The sequence below is a fragment of the Trachurus japonicus genome, chromosome 21 (genome assembly GCF_045865225.1).
Source record: "Trachurus japonicus isolate A0001 chromosome 21, Traja_1.0".
NCBI lineage: Eukaryota > Metazoa > Chordata > Actinopteri > Carangiformes > Carangidae > Trachurus > Trachurus japonicus.
The window spans coordinates 24874114-24897029 of record NC_140927.1 but is presented as its reverse complement, the minus strand read 5'-3'; the positions used below and the strand labels follow the sequence as shown (position 1 = coordinate 24897029).

Sequence of the window (22916 nt, the reverse complement as noted above, 5' to 3'; positions counted from 1 at the left end):
AGATAAATTTAACTACAAATACAGAATAAAAACCATGTATGTGTGGTCCCCAACTCACTGTGAATGCTTTGATTTATTTTATTATAGTTTCCTACACACTGGGAGATTGGATATTTCTAATATGTACAAAAAATATAGTTTTTCTTATTGATTAAAAGGTAAATAAAAGTTCTTGAGTTGGTGATGTAGAGTTTTATCATCTTAAGGGATAAAACATTCGGTATTCTTTTTTAAAAATGTAAATCTATCTATCTATCTATCTATCTATCTATCTATCTATCTATCTATCTATCTATCTATCTATCTATCTATCTATCTATCTATCTATCTATCTATCTATCTATCTATCTATCAAAGCTGTATAAAGTGTATATATTATGTCTCATTTAGGGGAAACTAAAGGAAACACTGGTATGCGAGATTGAGGCTCAGTTCAGGTTTGGACACAGGAAACTTCCTGCTACGAGGCAACAGCTGAGGAGGAATTGGATAAAAACAAAGCTGTGGCATTTACAGATGTGGGATTAAACAAATCCCTGGAGAAAAACTCCTTATAGTAGTGTTTTCCTTTTTTTTTGGTTAAAGGATTCATAATTCTATGCACACTGCTTTGTCTTTCGTAGATTAAAACCTACGACTGCCTCAATCACAGTTGAGGTGCATTCCTCTCCCAGCCTGTTCTCATGATGTGAACACTGGGTAAACAAGTGCAGTGGCTGGTGACAGGAAACGACACGGTGTGAATACTAAAACAGCTCACACAGAAACTCCTCCTGCTGCTGCCGTCCGCTCCGCCGCTCTGTCCACAAACTGCAGGTTGATCTCTGTGGCCGGGCAGAGCAGCGTCCTGGTGATCGGCTTCACGTCGGCGCCCGCAGGATCCGGCCTCACCTCGTAGTGCTTGATCACCTTCACAAAAAACAAACAACAATAAAAAGAGAGAAGTTATATTTACAGTATGGCAGGGTATTTATTTACATTGTGAGCCACAGCAGTGCCGACAATCCAGTTAATGATCACCACCAGGCTGTCCCACAGCCGACTGACAGAAATCAGTCCAAAGTCGGTCCACAGGTGATTTGTGCATGTGCGTCTGTTACTACAGGCTAGTGCTGTTTCTGCATGCAGCTATACAATAACTCGTTTCCTGGGAGGTTGGTGTTTAACTTGTTCACATCTTGAGGGTGAACCCTGTTAGTTTGGATGCTGCTGGAGTAAAAAGAAATAGTGTCAAAGAAACAAAAGAAAATTTAAAAAATGTTAGAAAGTTAAAATTTGAGTCTTTGAAGAGGAGGAGAGCGCACATCTGTATTGATGAGGTGCTCACAAACGGAAAATGAACAGAGGAAAGACAGGGATGTGGCACACTCATAGCCTCAGATGCTAAAATATTTATTCAAGCTGTGTTAAAAACCAACGTTTCGAACAAAATAAGGTCTTCGTCTTATTTTGGTTAAAACGTTGTTTTTTAACACAGCTTGAATAAATATTTTTGTATCTGAGGATATGAGTGTGCCACATCCCTGTCTTTCCTCTAGAAAGTTAAAATTAAACAGTAAAAATTAAACTATAAATTTCGGACCTGTTGAAGTAGATTGATGGTTGTTACAGTAGAAAATATCTCCATGAACTAAGGTATTTCAAAGTTTTATATTAGTATATATTGTATTACAATTCTGTTTGTAATTTATTATGTATTTATTGTCTCATCCACACATCCAACAGACATTTCAGTGCTTCATGTTCTCACCCTGGACAGGAGAAGATACATCTCCAGCTCAGCCACACGTCGGCCCAGACACGCCCGGATCCCAAAACCGAACGGCACCGAGCCGAACGGGTGCCTGGACTTCTCCTCGGCGCCTCGGAGCCACCGCTGCGGCAGGAAGGTGTGAGGGTTGGCGAAGATCCTCTCATCGTAGGACACGGCGTAGTGGCACAGGTGGAACAGCGTCTGTGAGACAAGATCCCTGTTAAACTCCTCAAGCTTCATCATCAGTAGGAGACGACATTTACATAAAGTACACCAGGAAATAGAAATCAGTGAACTTCATGATACACAGCTGATCTCATGAACATGAAAGACGTGAACAGACGAGGTTTATTTGCATAAAAAAAATTAATGAAAAGAGGAGGAAAAAAATAGAACAGAGACATAAATACAGATGCTTCGTAAGTATTAAAGTTCAGTATCAAACACTGGTTAATGTGTTCATAGCAGTAACAGGTCAGGGCCACTAGAGGGAGCAACTCTTCTGCAGCCCAGTCTTTATTATAGTCTGATAACTGAACCGTATTTATAAAACATTATTATAAAAGCACACACACTGGTCGTCCTGCACGATGCTGCTCTGATCCCTGGAGCTGTTAGGGACATAAACATAAACCTTCCACCAGCTGAGCCACAGATTGTTTTTGCATTTAAAGTACAATGTTTTTCACAGTTCAAACACGTCCTGCAGAGCCGCCTGCAACACAGCTGCAACTCCAAGTTCAATTTCCATTTCACAAAGAAGAAGCAAAAATAATTTTGGTACATTTAATACTGTTTTGGTTTTCTGAGATGTTCAAGTCAACACAACACAACACAACACCTCAGGATGTTATTTTACAGTAATTGCCACATGGGAGCTTTGAGTCTCACCCTTTTAGGGAAGATGTGATCTCCCACCACGATCTCGTTCTCCACTGTGAGGCGGGCGTTTCCTGGGACCACTGGATAAAGCCTGGTGACCACAGAGCAGAGACAGAGTCAGTTACTTCCCTTAGTTACTTAGTTACTGCAACTCTACCACCTTGAGTATTGTTTATGTATCTAGGTTTTAGATCCCAGCCGAGAAAAAAGCTGAGTCCCAGTATGCACAAACTTTAACTTTTGAAAGAAAATGATTTAGAGGTTCCCTTATGAGTTTTAATAAATTTACTTTTTCCTTTTCTTTTTTTTAATGGATTGATGCAATATAATCTTTACCCTGAAGAGTGTCCAGATTACAAACCACCAAAGATTAAACATAATTTAAAAGTGCCGGTACAAATAAATACATCACCCTGAGCTATGGCAAATCATAACAGATATTTTTCTTTTACAGTAAATAACATTTTAAAGACAAACAAGAAAAACAACCTACTCCTTTATCAGCAATAAAAGTTTGATATTAGTTGCAGCACTGGTTTTTAATATTCTTTTTTTTTTTTTTTTTTTTCTTCTGTGAACTTGTCATTGATCAAAGTTTTTTTTTATTAATACCTCTAATGAAATTACCTCCAGTCTGAAGTTGTGTCCTTTTTTATTGTGATGATGCATATTGATCTTTGAATTTCCTGTTTCAGGGTTCATCTAACTCCTACGCCATCAAGAAGAAGGTTGGAGAGAGTCGCCAAATCCAACCGTTAAACATGTTTGCTTTCTAACAAAACAAATAAAACCCCAAGAAATTTTCAATGGTTCCTTGAGTTTTCAATTAACCTCATCCCACCTTCATAAAGGCAGATAGGTTTTTAATATTCTGTCCTTTCAGCCTGAGCAAACGTCCTTTAATCAAAAACAAACAAACCACTGAATGACTTATTGATAAGACGTATAATTGATAAGAAAGGGATAATCTCTCGGACCGTAGCGTCTCTCTGATGATGGCCTTGAGGTACGGCATCTGAGTGATGTCATCACTGGTCGGCATCTTGTCTCCGGGGCAAACTCCGATCACTTCCTGGTACAGCTGCTCCTGGATCTCCGGCTCTTTGGCCAAGTGGTACAGACACCAGGAGATGGTGTTGGAGGTCTAAGACGGAGACAAACACACACTCTGTCATCGGGTTATATTTCTACATTTTAATGCTTATAATTGAGTGCATATTTTAATACAATTACAATGAATTCAAAACTGACAGAAATAGATGTTCTTCTTGTAGCCAATAACCTGACATAACCATCCTTACGTCCTCCTTCACACACACACACTGTGCACTCACTGTGTCGACTCCTGCCAGCAGGAGTTCGGTCATGCTGCCCAGAATCTCAGTGACCGTCATCTGGTCGCTGAGCAGCAGGTGCGTCAGGTACGCTCCCTCCACGTTCTCGTCCAGGTGAACCTTCTCCTGGATCTCCTCCATCTTTTTCTGCACCAACTCTTCAGCTACAAGTCACAAGAGAAAGTAAAATTTACACCTTTTCCCCACTAGATGGCGGTAAACGAACACACCGTGAGGGACCGGGTTCAGACAGACGCTGACGTACAGGACAGAACAGAACGGCAGACGAGGGTTGGACTTTGTCCTCCGAGGGAGTTACTAGAGTTTAATGTCCTTGAATTTATTTGATAATGCAACAGGCCCAGGAGGAATGAATCCTAGTAACCTTTTGGGACAACGAGCACGGACGTGGACAGACAGAGAAAGCTCTGAGTGACTCATTACACCAACACAACCAGGCAGAGTGAACTGAGGGATGAAGCATCTCAGCTGGGCCAAAAATAACACTTCAACAACTTCTGAAAACAATAAAGTTTAAAGTTGTTTCAAACAAATGATATGTGATGTTTATTACATAACACAAGGTGTATGGGGTGAGGGTATGGATGAGGTATTATCTGTGTTCTTATACCAGTTTATCATGCTTTTTCTTGTATCTTTATGCTCATTTTATTTTTTTATGCACTTTGAATGGCCTCTATGTGTGATCATGCACTTTGATCACCTGATTAGTAATTTTATTTATCTAAAATTATTCAACAGCCATATAATAAAAAAAAGCACCACTGCGTCCATAGATCTGTGTGAAATGTCAAGTGCTGAAAAGTCTGCACTGTCAGACTCTTAATCTTGTTTACTTAGAACTGCGTTAGTAGGTTTTTGCTCCAAAATATGTCTATTAACCATGCGTGTAAAGTCACTCTGCATGAACAAACCCTGTTGCACTAGAGATGGCATGTGGAGAAACAACTTTTACTATTATGTGGGTGATAATCCATGAGAAGATTTGAACTGGATGGAAAGATGAAGATGTGCAAATACAAAAAAGTACAGACTGTGAACTTGTGAAGAAAGAATCCATATTAAATGAGTTAATACTGAACAGGAAAATGAATCATCCACTTATCATTTTAAACATCACTTGGTAAACATTAAATAGCAGCTGTCTCCAAACAGGCTGATCTTGTGGTTGAAGTGAATGTTGCTCACCGACTTTGAAGAGATGATCCCAGGTCGCCACAAACTTTTTCCAGAGCGGTAAGTAGGGCCACGTGGACTGGGGGAAGAGGATAATGAACTGGGAGAGACGAAACATCTCCCCCACAGACACGATGAACTTCTGGGTTTCCTCAGGCACGTTTTCATTCATGCAGCCCATACGTGCCTCAAACAGCACAGAGCAGATACCTGCATTTAAATATAGGATACAATGGAAACACAATGGTTTAAGAGAAAACTGCAAACACACTTGCAGAGATCAGTGTTAATCGAATGATTTTATTTTTATTGTTGTTGTCTTCTTGTCTGTTGTTGTTATTTGTATTCTTTCTATTTCAATCTTTGCTGTGTAACAATTATTATGATTATGGACCCCGAGGTTGATTAGACATCAGCTAATGGGGATTCATGTAACAAATAAATGAATAAACACCACTGTGTGTAACCATCCAATGACAGAGGAGGGGATCTGAAAAGGGACTACGAGGAGTTTTGGAAAGCAAAGTGTTTTCACACCACATTTCCCATGAGCCTCCGTGCACACGGTTAAATTCTTAGACCGGCGCAAGACGGACGTAAGTGACAGCATTTGCCAAGAATGTTTTTATTAATCAAGAACGAAAGTCGGAGGTATAGATACCGTCGTAGTTCTGACCATAAACGATGCCTACTAGTGATCCGGCGGCGTTATTCCCATGACCCGCCGGGCAGTGTCCAGGAAACCGAAACTAGGAAATGCTGGGCGAGTCGACCACTAAATAATAATATTAGGGCCGGGACTTTAACGCATTAATTACGATTAATTAATTACACAAAAATTAACGCGTTAAAAAATTTACGCATTTTAATCGCACTTATAAAAAACTTTTTTTTTTTTCAATTTTTTTTCTCACGTGTGTCTACGTGCGGTGCGCCCGCACGCGAGAGAGGCGGCAGTTTGAGAGGCTGACTGGCAGAGATGAGAGCTGGTGAAACGCTAGCATGGTTATTTAAAACACCATCTCTGATCTCTGCCTGCACATAGACACACAGACACGGGCGCACGCTAAATGCGCTATATAGCGCTAATTGCTCAGCTGCAGCGCTATATCTATGACCTGTCACTGTCACAGGTGCAGCTCATCTCATTATGATAGGACTTCACCCTCAGAGCTGTCTGTCTTCAGACTGTCCTGACCTGTCCCTGAACATCACACAGGGACAACATGGAGCTGCTGTGTGATTGGTTACTGAGTTTTATTAATGTTTACATCAGGCTGAGTTCAACAAATCAGTTTATGCTACTGTGATTTAAGTAGCCGAGTTAAATACTACAGTAATCATCATAGTGTATTGGAAGGAAAGACCATTTAATCTGTATGTATCAAATATCGATTAATGAATTAATCGATAATTTGCATCCCTAGTCTGTTGGTCTTGGTTAAGTACCACCTTGAATGCTTAAGCTTATGTATTCAGTCATTCAATGGTATACTAAAATCCATGTGAAAAAAAAATGCTTCTCACTGTTCTCAGGTCAAATATTTATATGCGATTAAAATGCGATTAATTGCGATTCATTAATTACAAAGCCTCTAATTAATTCGATTAATTTTTTTAATCGAGTCCCGGCCCTAAATAATATCAAAATAACTATAAAGACAAAACTATATATTTATGGAAAATGGACCCATTAACAAGTGTGGGTAATGTAGATTCATCCACATTAATATGAGACTCTTTTATAACCAAAAGCAAACTCCTCTGCTCTGTGTCTCTTTAACATACAGACTAGGCCAAAAGTGTGTGAACACAAACTGTACATGTCATTGCTGTTGTTTTAACCAGATTTTGAAACTTTAGCTGCAGGGAGCGGCTCCTGGTCGACGGCCTCCACCTGAGCCAAGGTGAGGCCTGAGGTCCAGGTCACAGTCTGCATTATAGCTCATCTCTGACATGTTACAGTAGGGGAACTTCGTGGAGCACGATCATGCCCAGGCAACAGAGGGTATTCCCTGAGAGTCAGCAGCCCAGACAAGCCCTCGACCAAAAATACACCAGGGTATTCAGAGCAGGGGTAACCAAATACCATCTATAGATGTGTCATTTTGTGAGTTGACACCACCTCTGAACAAACTCGCTGCAAAGAAGTAGTAACAGTCTGTGAAGTGTGTGTGCACTCACACTGTCGCTCAAGGACTCTGGTAAGAGGACGAGTCCTTTTATCATATCTTATGGAGCCATTTGTGTGCAGATCAAATAGGGAGGAGGCTTTTTCGCTGTTTGCATGTTTTAACTAGGATTACACCTTAAAGGGACAGTTCAACATTTTGGCAAATACGCCCATTGCCATAATCCCTATAGTTTTAGGAGTAGGTACATTACCTTTAGTTGTCGGTGCAAGCATTTCCGCAAGCTGCTCAGAGCTACGCTACGGAGGCTAATGGGATTTCTTGGTTTCCCGCATCAAACTCATCAAATACACAATCCAACAACTCCACAACGCTCTGGTGGACAAGTTGTGACCTCCACATTCACCACGTTATGAGATAATAACACAACGTTACGAGACAGAGTTGTTTTAGAGGCAAATTCATGCAAAACCGCTGATGCATGTTCCCATTGGGCAAGCAGTCTCTGCATTTGCCTCGAAAACATCTCTCTGTCTTGTAACGTGGTGAATGTGCAGGTCACAACTTGTCCACCAGAGCGTTTTGGAGTTGTTGGATTGTGTATTTGATGAGTTTGATGAGGGAAACCAAGAAATCCCATGAGCCTCCGTATCGTAGCTCTGAGCAGCTCGCCGCTCTGCTCCGCCATTCTAAAAATAGCTTGCACTGACAATTAAAGGTCGGAACAAAACAAACCTACTCCTAAGACTATAGGCAATGGCAATGGGCCAATTTACCAAAATGTTGAACTATCCCTTTAAAATGAAAATGAGTACCCACACGCTCTTGTAATATTAATCCCATACGAATGAGGGGTGTCAGATCTGCATAGGAAATATGTCTAAATGTCAAGTGAACTCCAAATTTCAATATGTGTGTAAGGTCACACAACTGGACCTCCCGGCAGCAGGTACTAGGATCAAACTCAGTGTTTATCTAATCAACTGTCAAGGCCAAAACACTCAGCAATTGTGTCAAAGTCAACGCCCTGAATGACAGGTGACTAATCCTCTGCTGCAGTCACAGCTCATTTCTGACACACTTACAGCTGTACAGTAGCATGTATATACTGTATCATTATCATTATGCACATCATCAATAATATCATTATCACCATTATTATACTATCAACCTTTATTAGAACGCTCTTTCATATGCACACACACTTTAAATCGCATATACTGTCCACTCTTTTCTGTTTTTAGGGTTGTAATGTCTATATCTATGTCATCTACATGTATGTCTTTTAATAAAATAAAGGAGAGCTGTGAGATCGCCACCCACCTCTAAGCAGAGAGCGAGCTCAGGTCTGCAGGAGTCAAGGGTCAAGGACAAGTGCGGCAGGGCTGATAGTTCCCATGGTGCTACACAACAACAGCTAAAGTTTAAAGTCAAAATTCAAGGTTGTAAGAAGAATCAATAATAAACAGAATGGGCTGCACTTTTTTTTAAGAAAGGGTAAAATAACCCTAACTATAACTTGTTTATTGGAAACTGCACTAGTTATTCATGTGAAATGTTTTTAGTCTTGTTGTTATCTGTGTTTTTGGAATTGAAATAGAAATGATTAACGTGTCTTTGCAGAGAACTTCAGATTCAGTTTATAACTGTGTGCACTTTGTTTCATTCATATGACTTCTTCAAATGAAATGAAATGCATCTTCTGTCTAGTTAAGTTTGTGAAGGAAATTATGATTATGGAATGATTAAATTAAAAAAAAGAAAAAGGAAAGACTTTATTTGTTCTCTGCCAACCTTCAAAAGCGAACTTGTAGAGCTCCCCGGTCAGGTCGTTGACCATCACACCGTTGCCGTTGGTTTTCCTGAGCCAGGCCACTCTGTGGATGAAGTCCGTCACCACCTCGTTGATGGTGTTGGAGTAGGAGGAGACGTGTTTGGGCTTCAACATCCGTGGGTTGAGGATGCTACGGATGCGCTGCCACTTGGCCCCCATCCTAAGAAAGACAAAAAATAAAAAGATGATTAATGATAAAGATACAGTTAATTAATAGCTCTAAGGTAAGATTAGAGAGACAGACCACCATCAGACCATTTCGCTGAAGTTATGTCAGTTTTCTGCGGACGTTTTTTTTCAGTGAGTCACATTCACACTGTCAGAGACTCACAGTACAGACCTGTCACATACTTCGGCAGCTCCGCAGTGTCTGCCACAACAAGTTCGACACGACCGACTGAATACCAGTCAGGAAAAGCTGCCATTAGTCAAGAAAGCAAACTGAGCCCTTTGTGCCTGAATGGGTCTCACTGAAGAAGAACAAAACGTCCCTGTATGTACATGTCTCTACATTTGCTCGGTAATTAATCAAAACTCTTTTTGATAAGACTTTTTTCTTAGACAGACAAGACATTGTGTTCTTCTGTGTTCTTCAGTCAACCCACAATAATGTCTTGCTTGTCTAAGAAAAAAGTCTTATTAAAAATAGTTACTAATGATTAATTACTGAGCAGATGTAAAGACATTCACTTTAAATGTGTTTTCAAGTGTGTGTGTTTGGTTGTATTTTTCACCAAATCCACAAAAAAAAAATGTCCTGATGAAATGTCTGTGTCCACTTTTGGAAGAGAAACAAACATATTAGCTTCTTTCAGCTCATATCTTTTGCAGTGAAGTTGATAAGGTGGATGGATACTGGTTTATGCAGACATCAGATTACAATCAGAGCTGTGTTTGAGTCCATGTTGATGAATGTAAACACAGTATTCACTTAATTCACACCAAATCCTGTTAAATATAAAATACTGCTGCTGCTGCTGCTGCTGCTGCTGCTGCTGCTGCTGCTGCTGCTGCTGCTGCTGCTGCTGCTGCTGCTGCTGCTGCTGCTACTGCTGCTGCTGCTAACTCTGTGTTGTTTGGTGCTGAGTAGGTGGTGTGCAATTTGTCATTAGAGCTTTTTTAAATGTCTACTGCACGTGAATGACGCCATGAAAATAGTGCATGAACCAGATTAGTAAGGCTTGGAGCCAGAAAAACATCAATGAGCTGAGAGACACCAATGCAGAAGTGCAGATTCGGGTCATGAATCTTTGGTGAATCATCATTTCTAGAAAGCTCATTCACATTTAAAGTAGTCATGTGATACTATTGTTATCAAACATTGATTAGAGCTGCTTTGAAGTCCAGAAAAACAAATATTTCTCCTTGTTTGACTACTTGGCTCCATGTTACATATTAAAAAACAAAAATGCAGCCTCATCATTTTAGCTGCTTTTGTGGATTTGCAGATAAATCGGGAAGCTTGACTGTCTGTCAGAAAACAAGTGTCTTTCTAGGCTTTTTAATCCCTCTGTCATAGAAGTTATAGGAGGTTTGACTCACTCTGTCAGCGGGCCGTGGGCCTGGCTCCTCAGCTCCCTGTAGCCCCTCCAGTGGGGCATGTCGGTCCGGACCGGGTGTCGCCCCTCCTGCCTCAAAACCTGCTCTATCAGCTCGGCGCTGGCCACGTTCACCACCACCAGAGGACCGTAGGTCGACTTCCACAGAGGACCGTAGATCTTGCTGTGCTCGATCTTTGACCAAATAAGAGTTGAATTGAGAATTGAGTTAGATGATGATTAAAGAGGTGGAAGAAAAAAAACTAATAGATAAATGTCCAGATAAATGGTTAAAAAATGCACAAACTTTTCATTTTGGGCAGCAAGCGCCAAAGTAATTGGATATGAGTGACTAACAGTTCAATGAATGTGTCTCATTTGTGCAGTGATGGAAGCCATTTGTGCAGCGTCTTTGTTCAAACCTCTTTTTTTGTACTACTTTTTTATTAATTCCTTGAGTTGACCGATACATGTCAGATTTTTATACACAAGAGCACAAACATCTCACATCTCTGAACTGTTAAAAAAAGAAAAAGAAAAAAAGACTGCACTAGTAAAGGAACAAGAAGGAACCTTATTTCTCTCCCACCCCAAACTCCGTCCCCAGCCGTCAGTCGAACAAAATGTACTCAGAAGCAATTTTTACTAAACTTTAACAAGATTTTAATTTTTAGTCAAGGATTACAAATCATTGAGTTGTCTTAGAAATGGGTCCCAGATATCTATATACTGTAGGTGTCCATTACCATTTATTTTATGTTTTAACTCTACACACTTTTTACTGGGACCAGGACCAGAACTGGAACCACGTAGGGAAACGGAATCGGGACCAGGACAAACATGAAAACAGCTTCATCAGTCCGACAACATACTGTATGAGCTGCAAAAACTCCCAACACAACTGGAAGTGTTCCTGACCTGGGGACACAATAAAGTGACGGACCAGGCTGGGGCACTTTAGGACCTGAGTCCATTCTGTCCCTTAAAGACTCAGAATCTGAACCCGCACTGACTTAAATGATGTCGGCTGTAAGTGAGAGTCTGTGAGTCTGTAACGGCTCCAGATGGGACAGCACTTATCCCCCTTACGGTAACCGTAACCAGGACCAGGACCACCAGAAATGGGACCAGGGCCAGGACTAAGACCAGAACCAAGAATTGGGACAATCCAGTATTATTATCTGTTTATTCAACATGTTTTAGGTTATTCACGTAATTACTGTGTAATTACACCTCCAGATCAAAAGTCAATGACAATAACCCGCAGCACTCTCCAGCTGAATGTTTTCACCTCACCTCCATCACTCTATTATTTGCCACTTCAGCCTGAACACCTGGGAGGAGGCAGTCCTCAAGACAGATTAGTGGAGCAGGATGGTCCATGAGGATACAGCACTGTTAGAGAAGGACCTCCAAAACTGCTCCACAAACCCAAACTACAATGACCATGACAACCATTCACATATGCCACCATTGCAATAGAGAGTGTGGATCAAGGATCGGCCACTACAGCCACCTGAAGACCCACAGAGGACCAGACCCACCAACAGGAGGACAATCATACTTGTTTCAAGTGATCGCCAATGATGATGATGATTTGACATCACACTCCGTGATAGCACTTACTAATCCTTTGTGAAATACTTTTCACGTCTTGATCAAACAGTTGGATTTGAACAATGTGTTGATCAGAGACTCCTGGGACTCTCCACACTCACTCACACAAATGCACAGTCAGGTTAACAGCTCCTTCATGTCAGTGAGAGAGCGAGGAGACCATGTGTCTGTTTAGCTCTGTACAACGTGTAACTCCTGAATGTCACAGGTTCAATTACAGTGTTGACAGAGATCATACCAATGGCATTCTCAAAATGTTCTACTTTGTAACACAGTGCATTTGGAGGATGAAAGCACCAGTGGTATACATGAAACCTGCAATCTCTGTTTATTTCTTAAACCTTTTAGAGATATGATATATGATTAGATAGATAGATAGATAGATAGATAGATAGATAGATAGATAGATAGATAGATAGATAGATAGATAGATAGATAGATAGATAGATAGATAGATAGATAGATAGATAGATAGATAGATAGATAAACTTATCTTCCTGAACTGTATGAAAAGACTGTTTTTAAGTGCCTGAAACCACTGAGTTGTATATTTCAGGCAAAATGTAACCATCATTTCAAGAGGAAACCACAGGTGTTCAACTTCCTATTTAAATGTTCTGGGAGAGACCAATTGGTAGAACAGTGGGGGGAATTATCTGAACTTATGGCAGATTTTAGATTTGTATTTTCTGTTCTAATATGCACAACAACTTTTTGGTAAATCAATAATTGTTGCCCTATAATGTCAACATTGAGTTTGTGTGTATTTGTTGTTTGTGTTGGTTTAAAGCTAAGGTGGGGGATTGACTCCCCTGTACTATGGTAGAGTCCGGAGTTTGTTTTGCTAGAATGTAAAATAATGTATGTTGATTTATATTTATGTCATTGTTGTCCTTGTCAGTGTTGGTGACAAAGGTTTTGGTCTGAACTGTCTGAACCAGCTCTAACCCAGCACATTGTGAAGGAAATTTAGGTTTGGTCCACTTGAACTTTAAGATAAACTTGATTAGAGTTATCTGATCAATGCATGTTTTTGACCTCTTGAATGTGATATCTCAGGATCACCCTTAGGTTGATCCAGATCTGCCTCAAACATTCACTTGAAGATGACTTGGGTGGAGTTTAAGGAGGAAAGTTCAAGATCACAGTGACTTCAAGGTGTTGTAATAGTGCTATATGAGGAACAACAAGCGGTAATGACTTTATATACAGTATCATATAATCTATGTGCTGCAAAAACACTCCCAGTCATTGTTCAATGCTGTTTGTTACTCAGGAAGAGGAGATTGTGGTTTCCTGAAACTATAACTTGGTTGGCAGAGACATGCAACCTCCAGGAGGTGAAGTTTTGTTTTTTTTGTTAGTTTTTTTCAATGAAGGAGCTGAATCAAATTGAGAAAATGCCAAGTTAAACTGCTGAAGCTGCAAATTCAATCCACGTGCACTGTAGTTATTTGGGTCAAAGAATAAATCTCCCTTGCAAAATCAATGCACATTCACCTAAAACATGGATTAGCCCACTCTCACGTGAGGATTGAATTCATTTGGGGGGTGGGTTTATTCAGTACAGTAACTTGTTTGGTTTCTATTTAAAGTGCATTACATGCTAAATTCAATGTGGAAAGCATATATAAGTGCTGTGCACCGTGCATGGCAGCAGCAAGTGAAAAACAAACAGCAGACAAACAGGCTCTCATGTCTGCACATGCAGATCGTCACCATCGTCTCTCGTTGTTCTACTTACTTGCATTTGCTGCGTGGTTTGGAAATAACCCTTTACAAAGAGCCAGTACAAGGTTGTCATGAAGCTCGGTCCGCCCAGTTCGTCCATAGTTTTCAGTTTGTTGCTGGTTCCCATCACGGCGGTGTTACTGGAGGTGGTGGTCGTTGTGGACGCGCCGCGGTGCCGGGTGTCCCACTCCCCACGGCTCAGCCCCGCCGCCGCCGCCGCCGCCGCTCTCTGGATCCCGGTCTGCTGCTGTCGGTTGAGTCGCAGCCCGACGTTCATCATCAGACATTTCCTCAACATTGTAGTAGCCACATAAAGCGTCAGTGTCCCGCGGTGTGAGAAGGTCCAGTGACAGTCGGTGCCGGCCTGTGTCTGATGTGCAGCCTGTTGACACTGGCTCCTTATCTGGACTGACAGAGCAGCAGCAGCAGCAGCAGCAGCAGCAGAGCCCCGGGACAACTGTGGACCTTGACACTGTCATAAAGTGTGTGTGCTCAGAGATTCACAGACCTGCTGCTGCTGCTGCTGGGATGGGTTTACCTAGAAAGATAATATGCACATGAGTTAAATAACAGATTCTTTGTTTTTCAAGGGTGGGGTGGGGCTGGGGGTTGGTATACTTACTGTGTGTGAAGTCACCCAGTGGAGCACCGACTGAAAAAGGTAAAGGTCACCACCTACCTTCCTGGCATGACCTTGACCCTTTGTGTCACAGATGTGGTGCAGATGTCGTATAGATTTGCATTACAACATACATACATACAACACTTAATAGAAACCCCCCCAAAAAAGGCAGGAAGACGCCAGCGCCCAGGATTCCCAGCTGTAACCCTGAGGAGACCCTCGGGACCTTTTATGTATAGAAACCAAACCGAAAATCTCATTGCAGCACCTGGTATCTCACCAGGGCCTGCTGCTGGTTAGTTTCTTTCTTTTTTTCTTTTTTTTTTGCAAACTGTACAAAATGTACTGAATCACAATCCAGATGTTGAAATCCTACACAGGCTTTCTTTTGATATAAAAAAAGACACAAAAACTCAAAAACAATTAAAATCTTTATTCTTCTACAAAGAAATTATTCTCAAATAGTTTACAAATGATGCTCAGAGGCCGCCGCTCTCTGTAAGGCTAAACATAAACATCGTCTCTCTCTTTCTCTTTCTCTCTCACTGTGTCTGGGATGCCAAAGACATGCTGGAACGTAAACAGCAGCTTCCTGTGTGCTGAGACGGCTCAGCAGTGATATGGGGCTCATGACAACACAAGAGTACATATATGTTATAACTGGCAAAGGTAAATAACAGAAGGCACATGAAGTTCTGTAAGACTCACATTGGGGTGCAGTATCAAAGCATCTGGCTTGTTTCGCAGCATAGTCCGTACGAACCTGTACTTCCAATTGCTTGGCTATTAAAATATATATAAAATATATTAAGCAATTCACTGTTGGTCGAGTATATTTTGAAATATAAATAATTAGATTCAAGTATTGCAGGTTTAAAGCTACAAAGCATGACCCTAACTGAGTCGACTGAGCACTAGTGCACTACTTCGCAATAAATCAGAACCACTTATATACTGAAACATCAGATAGACATCTTAATTCTTACAGCTGCATTAATTAATATTCTTACACAGTGATAAAATGGGTAGGTGCAAAGCAGAAAGAGTCTCCTGTATTGATGAAGCTACAGATAATCATCACAGGGTGTTGACATTGAGCTCCACGGAGCATGCAACCATACTTCACCTCAGTTGTTTTGGCTTTCTGGGCAATGAACTCTGTTCTCATCATCCCTGTGTTGAGTCACAGCAGCAGGCAGCTGCTCTGTGTCAAAAAGCTCTCAGACTCAATGTGCATGGGCTGCCTGGTGTCAAACAGCATTGTCAGGATAGTGGAGCATCTAGCAGCTAGAGAAGAAGACATATTTCTAAGTTGAGACTAAAACTCAAAGAACTCAAAGGGAAGTGAATGTTGTACATCTATTGTTAAGGTTGCAAGAAACATGACTACAAATTAAAGCTAAAGTTGATCTGTGCATTAAGACGTATAAATAAGCAACTCCATTTTTGCAATTACAATTTTTTTTCCCAAGGTGATAATAAATCCCTGTTTATGTTTTCAGCCTGTTCCTGCCTGCAAAGCGGCCATAATGATACTCATGTGAATGCTGCTAATCCTAATAATAATTAATTAATGCAGCTTTAAATTAAAAAAAGAAAAGAAAAGGTTGTCCTGCAGCTGGGTTTCGGTAATCAAAAGCAAAAAAAGGCACAACAGCCAACTTTACAATAAGACAAAAAGCAGAGGTCTGTCATATCAGTGTGGCTCATCCTAAAACATCAATCACTGTTATGACAGTTTCATGTCTCCGCCAGTCAAAAAAAACAAAACAAAAAACAATAAAAACTTAGACATCTGACCTAGGCACAATAGAAGTCCATAATATTGCTAAGGGTAAAGTACAGAAACTCCAGTGATGGTTTAAGACAAATAATTTGATGGCCAGAATCATCAGTCAACACAACATGGACGTTGCTGTCATTCTGCCTCTGATCTGCTTTTGGCCAGTTTTACCACACGTCTGCATCCACTGAGATGATGAAACATTATGCATAGTTTACTGCTTCTCTTCCACCGACCGCATCACATCTGAACTAAGGCATGTCTTTAACATACAATCTGTAACGCACAAAAACATACACACCGTGAAGACATGAATCATATGACATAAAATTTGAAGTGTGTCGACACTAGAGAAGCAACCAATTATAATTTGCGAGCAGAATTGTGGATATGTAGAGAAGACAGTGCCACGTTAAAAGGAAGCCGCACACCGACTGATAGGTCTGCGCCCGGGGTCCTTTTCCTTCCTCACTGATAATCCTCCGGCTGTCCACAGGTCGGCAGACGTCCTCCTGTCGCTCAGTCACTTTCACTGCCCGATTCACTCAGCTGGAGGTCGTTCTCTGCAAAACAAGTGACGAAATAAACAATGTTTGTTTTAGGAAATTCTGAAGTTCATTTATTACCTAAACATAAATTATATAAAATTGTGTTTTATATCTACCCAGTTAACTGTAAGATAAGAAAGAAGCATTGATTATTTTTAGATATACTGTAGGCCCACTGTTGGCCAAAAGAGTCATTGCAATTGTTTGGAAAGAGGTGGATAGACCGAGGATAGGTAAATGGCTTTTAGAATCAACAGCAACTCTTCCCTTGGAAAAGATCACGTACGCAATCAATTTTTGATAACATCTGGGTCCCCTTTAGAAAATTTCTTGCAAATAAAGACTTGTCTCATGTGGTGGAAACACCTGGGGATGACCCATAAGTGGCCCTCTGCAGTTCATTTGGAGAAAATATTTACCGTTTGGTGTTGAATGCCCACTATCTACATATTTGTGAGTATGAGCAGGGTACAATTAGTTTTGTGTATTATTCCCCCCTTTTTACTTATGTATTTATTGTATTATTATTTTATTGGGTACATATTTAAGTTTAAGTTTTTTCTTAAATTATTTACATTTATTCACTTATGTAGCCGTTTTGTTGTTACGTCTTAATCGTAGTTTGGTGGACTGGCGGTCTGCACGGTTTGGGGCAGGAGTATTACTGTAAGTCCCAGTGGTTATATATGCGTGTTAATATGTTTGGAAATAAACAGATATTGTGGCAGGGGTAGACAATAAGGGAAATTTTTTGAAGATCACTAGCCCCACCATTCTAACCACTGGCATAGGACAATAGGTATTGACCCCCATATTAACGAAAAACAACATATCCCAGCCAATTCCTGCGGTCTCGCCATCGAGGCTGGAACTTTCTTATATACCGATACCAATACTAGTAAATTTCCACAATTCTTGACAATTATTCGATACCATGGTTTAAGAAGGACAAAAAAAGTGCTTCTAAATTCATCAGGCTACTTTATTTAATAAATAAAGAACTGTTTCACATTAGACTTGTACAGTATTTAGCCTCCACTGTGTTAAAATGGTAAATATGCCTCAACACAAACATGAAGTTATGTAGTCATTACTTTTATCCTCCAAGTAGTTCAGTGATATAACTGTTGTTCTCATTCATTCACGTTTAGGCTGTTTCCACAGATTGGTGCAAAACTGACTCATTGTTTCATTTTCAGCTCAGTTTTGCGTTTACACACGTTTTTTTGTTGTTGTTATTATGGTCTAAACGTCACGTGCACCACTGCTGTGGCGCACACCGAACAGCTGGCACGCCAGCGCGAGCTCTGGCCCGTGTGTAACGTTCGCGTCGGTCCCGACAGGACTCGACCCGACGCGCTGAGGAGGAGGGAAGTTTCATGGTTAAGAAAAAGGTTTTTATCAGTTCTTGTGACGACCTTCTATCAGCAGCAGCGGGAGTGAGTGAGCAGCTGCAGCTGCTTGCAGGTGGTGCTGACGTGCCAGGGCACAGCGCTGGCTGCGCACAGAAAGTAGATGTCTCTGTCGTTGATCGGGTCGGGATCTCTTAGCACTAATTACAGAGACGATTTGACAGTTATCATTTCAAACCACAGGGATTTAATGTGAAATTAGATTTATTTATTTACTTGTTATATTTTTTTCCAAGGCATTGTCAAATGTTGAAAAAAGAAAAAAGAAAAAAGTGAGAAATTTCATGTTAAAAAAAAAACAAAACAAAACAAAAAATGTTATGTCAAATTGTAAAATTTTGAAAATACTGGAAGAATGTTATGTCAAAAATGTAACATGCAGAAAAAATGAATATGTGAGTATTGGGGGCGGGACTAGATAAGCTTTTGCTTCTCCCGCTTTCCCTTTCGGTCATGTGTATTGTATTAATTGGATTGAGATGATGTGTGATGATGATGACTAATTGACATGCCCGAAATGAACCAAAAATAAATAAATAAAAAATTATTTTCACTGGCCCGGAGCGTTCTGGTGGCCCTGACGGTTTGAAAAGTACGTCCGGGTCACCGAGCCATTTATATTGTCGACCCCTGATTGTGGCCTTTAATCTCTCAGAAATAACTTTACATGCTTTGATGATGACGAGTAAATACTGTGACATTTTAAATGTCAACTTTCAAATGTCATGTCATATCGACCTCTGTTTAATATTTAGCTGTGGACATTAGTGTGTGGTTTAGTTAAGAGTTGTGCTGATACCATCAGACTCCTGGCTCATCTTTAACCTAGGTAAAACTAGCTGATATCAACTTTTTCTGAAAATAACAAACTATGGAGCCAACAGGGCTGCTCTACTCACTGAGCGTGTTCATGAGTCCCCCAGTCTCCTGGTGGCGACTGCTGCTGCTGCTGCTGGTGTTGATGATAGGCATGCTGTGGTTGGCCGGGGCGGGGGCCGAGGGCGGGGGCGGGGCAGAGGTCCGCTCATCTTCTGAGTCGCTGCTGCTGGAGCTGTCGTCGCTGCTGGAGGACGAGGAGCTGTTGGAGTCTGAGGAGCTGTCGCCGCTGCTCAGCTGGTCCATGATCTGCGCCTCAGCCATCAGCTCTGCACACACAGCGGCGTAAAGAAGAAATGTGTGATAATCATCCTCATTTATGGAAACAGAGGGCAAAATAAGCCAATAAACTGTCAGTACAGTTGAGGATACTGAGACTGACACCGTGTTACCTCTCTCAATGTCATCCATGGGGGATGCCGGGGACGTCTTCTCTTTAGGAGGAGAACTCTTGGAGCCAGCTGAGGTCTTGTTGCTGCTACTGCTGCTGCTGCCGCTGTTGTTGTTGCTCCTCATCTGCTGGCTCAGCCGACTGGTCTGCTGCTCCATACGAGAATGGATCTTGCTGCTGCCCTCGGCTCTAAAAGCACAAACACAAATATGAAGCATGTTTCAATTAAAACTTTCACTAATTTCTCCAAATATGAAGTGGTGCATGTTTCTATCAACATGAATGTCTTTGAGGAGGGATGACAAGATTACATGGAATAATCCAGCATCAGAAACTCTCATTCATTAGACTTCATCAGTTTTTTTTCCCACAACATGTCAGGCAGCCTTAATAACTGTTTGTGTTTGGCTTTTGATCTGGTTTGTTGCACTGCAACAAGGTCAGTGATGTTAAAATTTATTGCAGGCACATGGAATTTGAGAAACAACATTTGTTAGCAGTGTCTCTATGCACCTGGTTTTCTTCACAGCGATGTTGCTGTTGAGTTTTTCCAGTCTGTACTCTCCCGTGTCATGGTTCACAATCAGGATGCACTCTTTCATGTACGGCCTCTTGGATCCCTTGAAGACTGTTACCGGAGCACTTGAACCCTAAACAAGAGAAGCAACACAAACAAGGCTAAATCCAGTCAGTCATGTTTCCGAGTCCTTTTTTTCGTCCATAAACTCAAGAAGACCACACACACCGGTTTAAATTTGGATTTTGCTTTAAGGGCGTCTGCTTTTCTGGGAGCCAAACTTTGCCTCCTCCTTCTATATTTAAAAACATCTGTAATATGTGAATTTACACCCACCTGGACCATAAATGATCAAATTTACACAAATATTCTATATATTAAAAAGAGCATATTGGAATCAACTGATCAACAGGACTGTATCATTGGTGATAGAGAGAAAATCCCAATGCAAGTAAGACTAATTTAATTGCTCCAAACAACACTCAAAACTCAAATATGTTGCAGTAATAATCAGAGTACACTGGAAAACTAGCAAATACTCAAATATAAGATATTGCTGCAAGAATCTTCTTTTTTTTTTACACAGATTCAATTATGAAACATGCCATTTCCTCAGATTTTCAGTCTGACTAATCACTGCTTGGTTTCTGGTTGCATAAGTTTAAAAAAAGATCATATTGCCATGTACAGCAAATTTGAATAGGCGGGGACTCATCCATAAAGAAAAAAAAGGGAGGAGCTGAATAGTTGAGTAAAGTTGTGAAGCATCAAACACCGACCTCTAAATTGGGTAAAGTAATGGTGACTTGTTCTCCTTTGCCCACTTCAAGCTCCCCTTCACATGTTGTATCGATGGAGGCTGGTTTAAAGTCATCTGTGAAGAAAACAACACAAGACAATGAAACATATTATACCCGAACTTATATTCAATATTAATCGCAGTATTGCTGATATATATATATTTGTAAATTCAACGCAAACAAAACAGCTGTTGTTGGTGCGTCAGTGCATTTGCAACGACCTGCCGGCTCCACTAGATGGCGGAAGTGCACAGACTGAGACGAGGCTAGCATTAGCTACCATTTTTGACAGCTGAGGTATCAATATGTTGTAATAGTTAAGAGGTAAATAATTCACGAAAACAACAATGAATACAGAGAATTGTCATTTAACTAAAGGTTGACAATGACAGGCCGGTATTAAAGGAGTTTCCACGCGGCTAAACGGCTGCCTTCGGATATTTAGCTGGGCAGCTAACTAGCATGCTACTGTTAGCTTCAGTAAAAAAAAAAAAAAAAGCCAGACTGATTCAAAATGCCACTTACATCGGACTGTGTGAAAGGCACTTTTGGAGTGTTTCTCGAAGGTCTCTCCCAGTTTCAGGACATGTTCTTGATTGTCAAAGTTGGAGTAAGCTGTCCCATTCATCCTGAGACTTTCATGAGCTTTAAACTTTCTGCTCTTCTTCTTTTTTATCCGATAACCATTTACGGCAGAGCACTGACCACCTCATTGGCACCACGAAGTCCCGCCCCCTCGGCGCATATGATTGGTCAATCGGACCGGTCTCTTTTTTGATTGGTTCAGCGGCTGTCAGTCAAAGCTTTGTAATGACAGGGCAGCTTCAGGGCAAATGTCACATGGTTTCTGGTTACTTTTTCGAATAAAAAAGTTAAATAAAATAATAGGCTAAAGCATGAGATAGAAGGAACTGTCTGTAAAGCTCGGGATTGTTTTAAAGCTGCTACACTGACGGCTCCCAAAGCTTTAATTAACTTATGGGATAAATAGGGAACAGTCATGACTCTACCTGGAGCTGGCCACCCAGACAAATTAATATTTGGGGCTCTGAGAGTCCTAAAGATGCCTCTTTGAAAATATACAAAGATATATGATATATTAGCCTAATATGTGTCACCTATCTGTGAAAACTGACATGATTTTTTCCCCCCTCTCTTGCAAAAGTTTAAATTTCTTTGTTTCAGAAGTTATTTTTGCCCATACTCTGAAAGGAGAGTGGAAAATAACATGAAAGGTGGGGTTGATACACAACACAAACACTATATTATCTATTCTAAAAGTCTGTTTTTGTGTGATTTGTTTTCACCCACTGAAGATATTACTTTATAAATAACCAAAGAGGATAAATTAAAAATGGATGTCAGTATCCAGAGCAAATATTAGTATCTCAGCCCACAGGCCCCCAACAGTGACAAACTACCTTTTACACTAAATTAGCAGCATCACTGGGCCGAGCTGTGAACCTAATTACTGAATTAGCTAGAAGAGCTCAAACACACTGGAGGTCCTGAGGATCTGGCAATGAGAGACTAATGAACTGCTGCAGTAACACTTAGTGACTGTACTCTCAAGCTCCACAGGCTGCAGGGGCTCTGAGCTCTGTGAGCCTTGTGGCAGTGACAATAATCTCTTTTCCTTTCTTTAAACTGTTAATGATTCCTAAGCCTTAAATTCCCTGTCCATGTCTGCACTTTACTGAGGCCATATGCTCTGCTGCCTTCAAACATTAAAGGATCAACATCTGAAACAAGTGGAATGACAAGATTACACAAGCGTGTAATCACCAGCATGGTCTACAACATGGTCCACTCCTCCTGCCTTCTGCACAACATGAGTTGATGCTGAGCATTTGCAGGAAGCGGTCAGGTATGGGAGCAGCTGGGAATAATCTGACATAGAAAAGAACAATCGTGAGGAAATAGTGATATTGAACTGACCTCATCAGCTC

General features: G+C 40.9%; 2 protein-coding genes across 2 annotated transcripts; both read right to left on the bottom strand.

Annotated features, from left to right (window-relative positions):
• Positions 1–235: 235 nt before the first annotated feature.
• cyp27a3 (cytochrome P450 family 27 subfamily A member 3) lies at positions 236–14409 on the bottom strand. The gene is made up of 9 exons (XM_085765276.1): positions 14032–14409; positions 10675–10865; positions 9093–9292; positions 5179–5376; positions 3970–4133; positions 3613–3779; positions 2645–2726; positions 1751–1954; positions 236–909 (listed from the first exon to the last, which is right to left on the bottom strand). Exons 1-9 carry the CDS (start codon positions 14314–14316, stop codon positions 757–759), a joined length of 1644 nt encoding a protein of 547 aa, XP_085621402.1. The 5' UTR covers positions 14317–14409; the 3' UTR covers positions 236–756.
• A 649-nt stretch (positions 14410–15058) lies between these two features.
• Positions 15059–21697, bottom strand: eaf2 (ELL associated factor 2). Its single transcript, XM_085764933.1, has 6 exons — positions 21493–21697; positions 20947–21041; positions 20164–20300; positions 19652–19839; positions 19283–19528; positions 15059–16986 (listed from the first exon to the last, which is right to left on the bottom strand). Exons 1-6 carry the CDS (start codon positions 21593–21595, stop codon positions 16943–16945), a joined length of 813 nt encoding a protein of 270 aa, XP_085621059.1. The 5' UTR covers positions 21596–21697; the 3' UTR covers positions 15059–16942.
• Positions 21698–22916: the final 1219 nt, after the last annotated feature.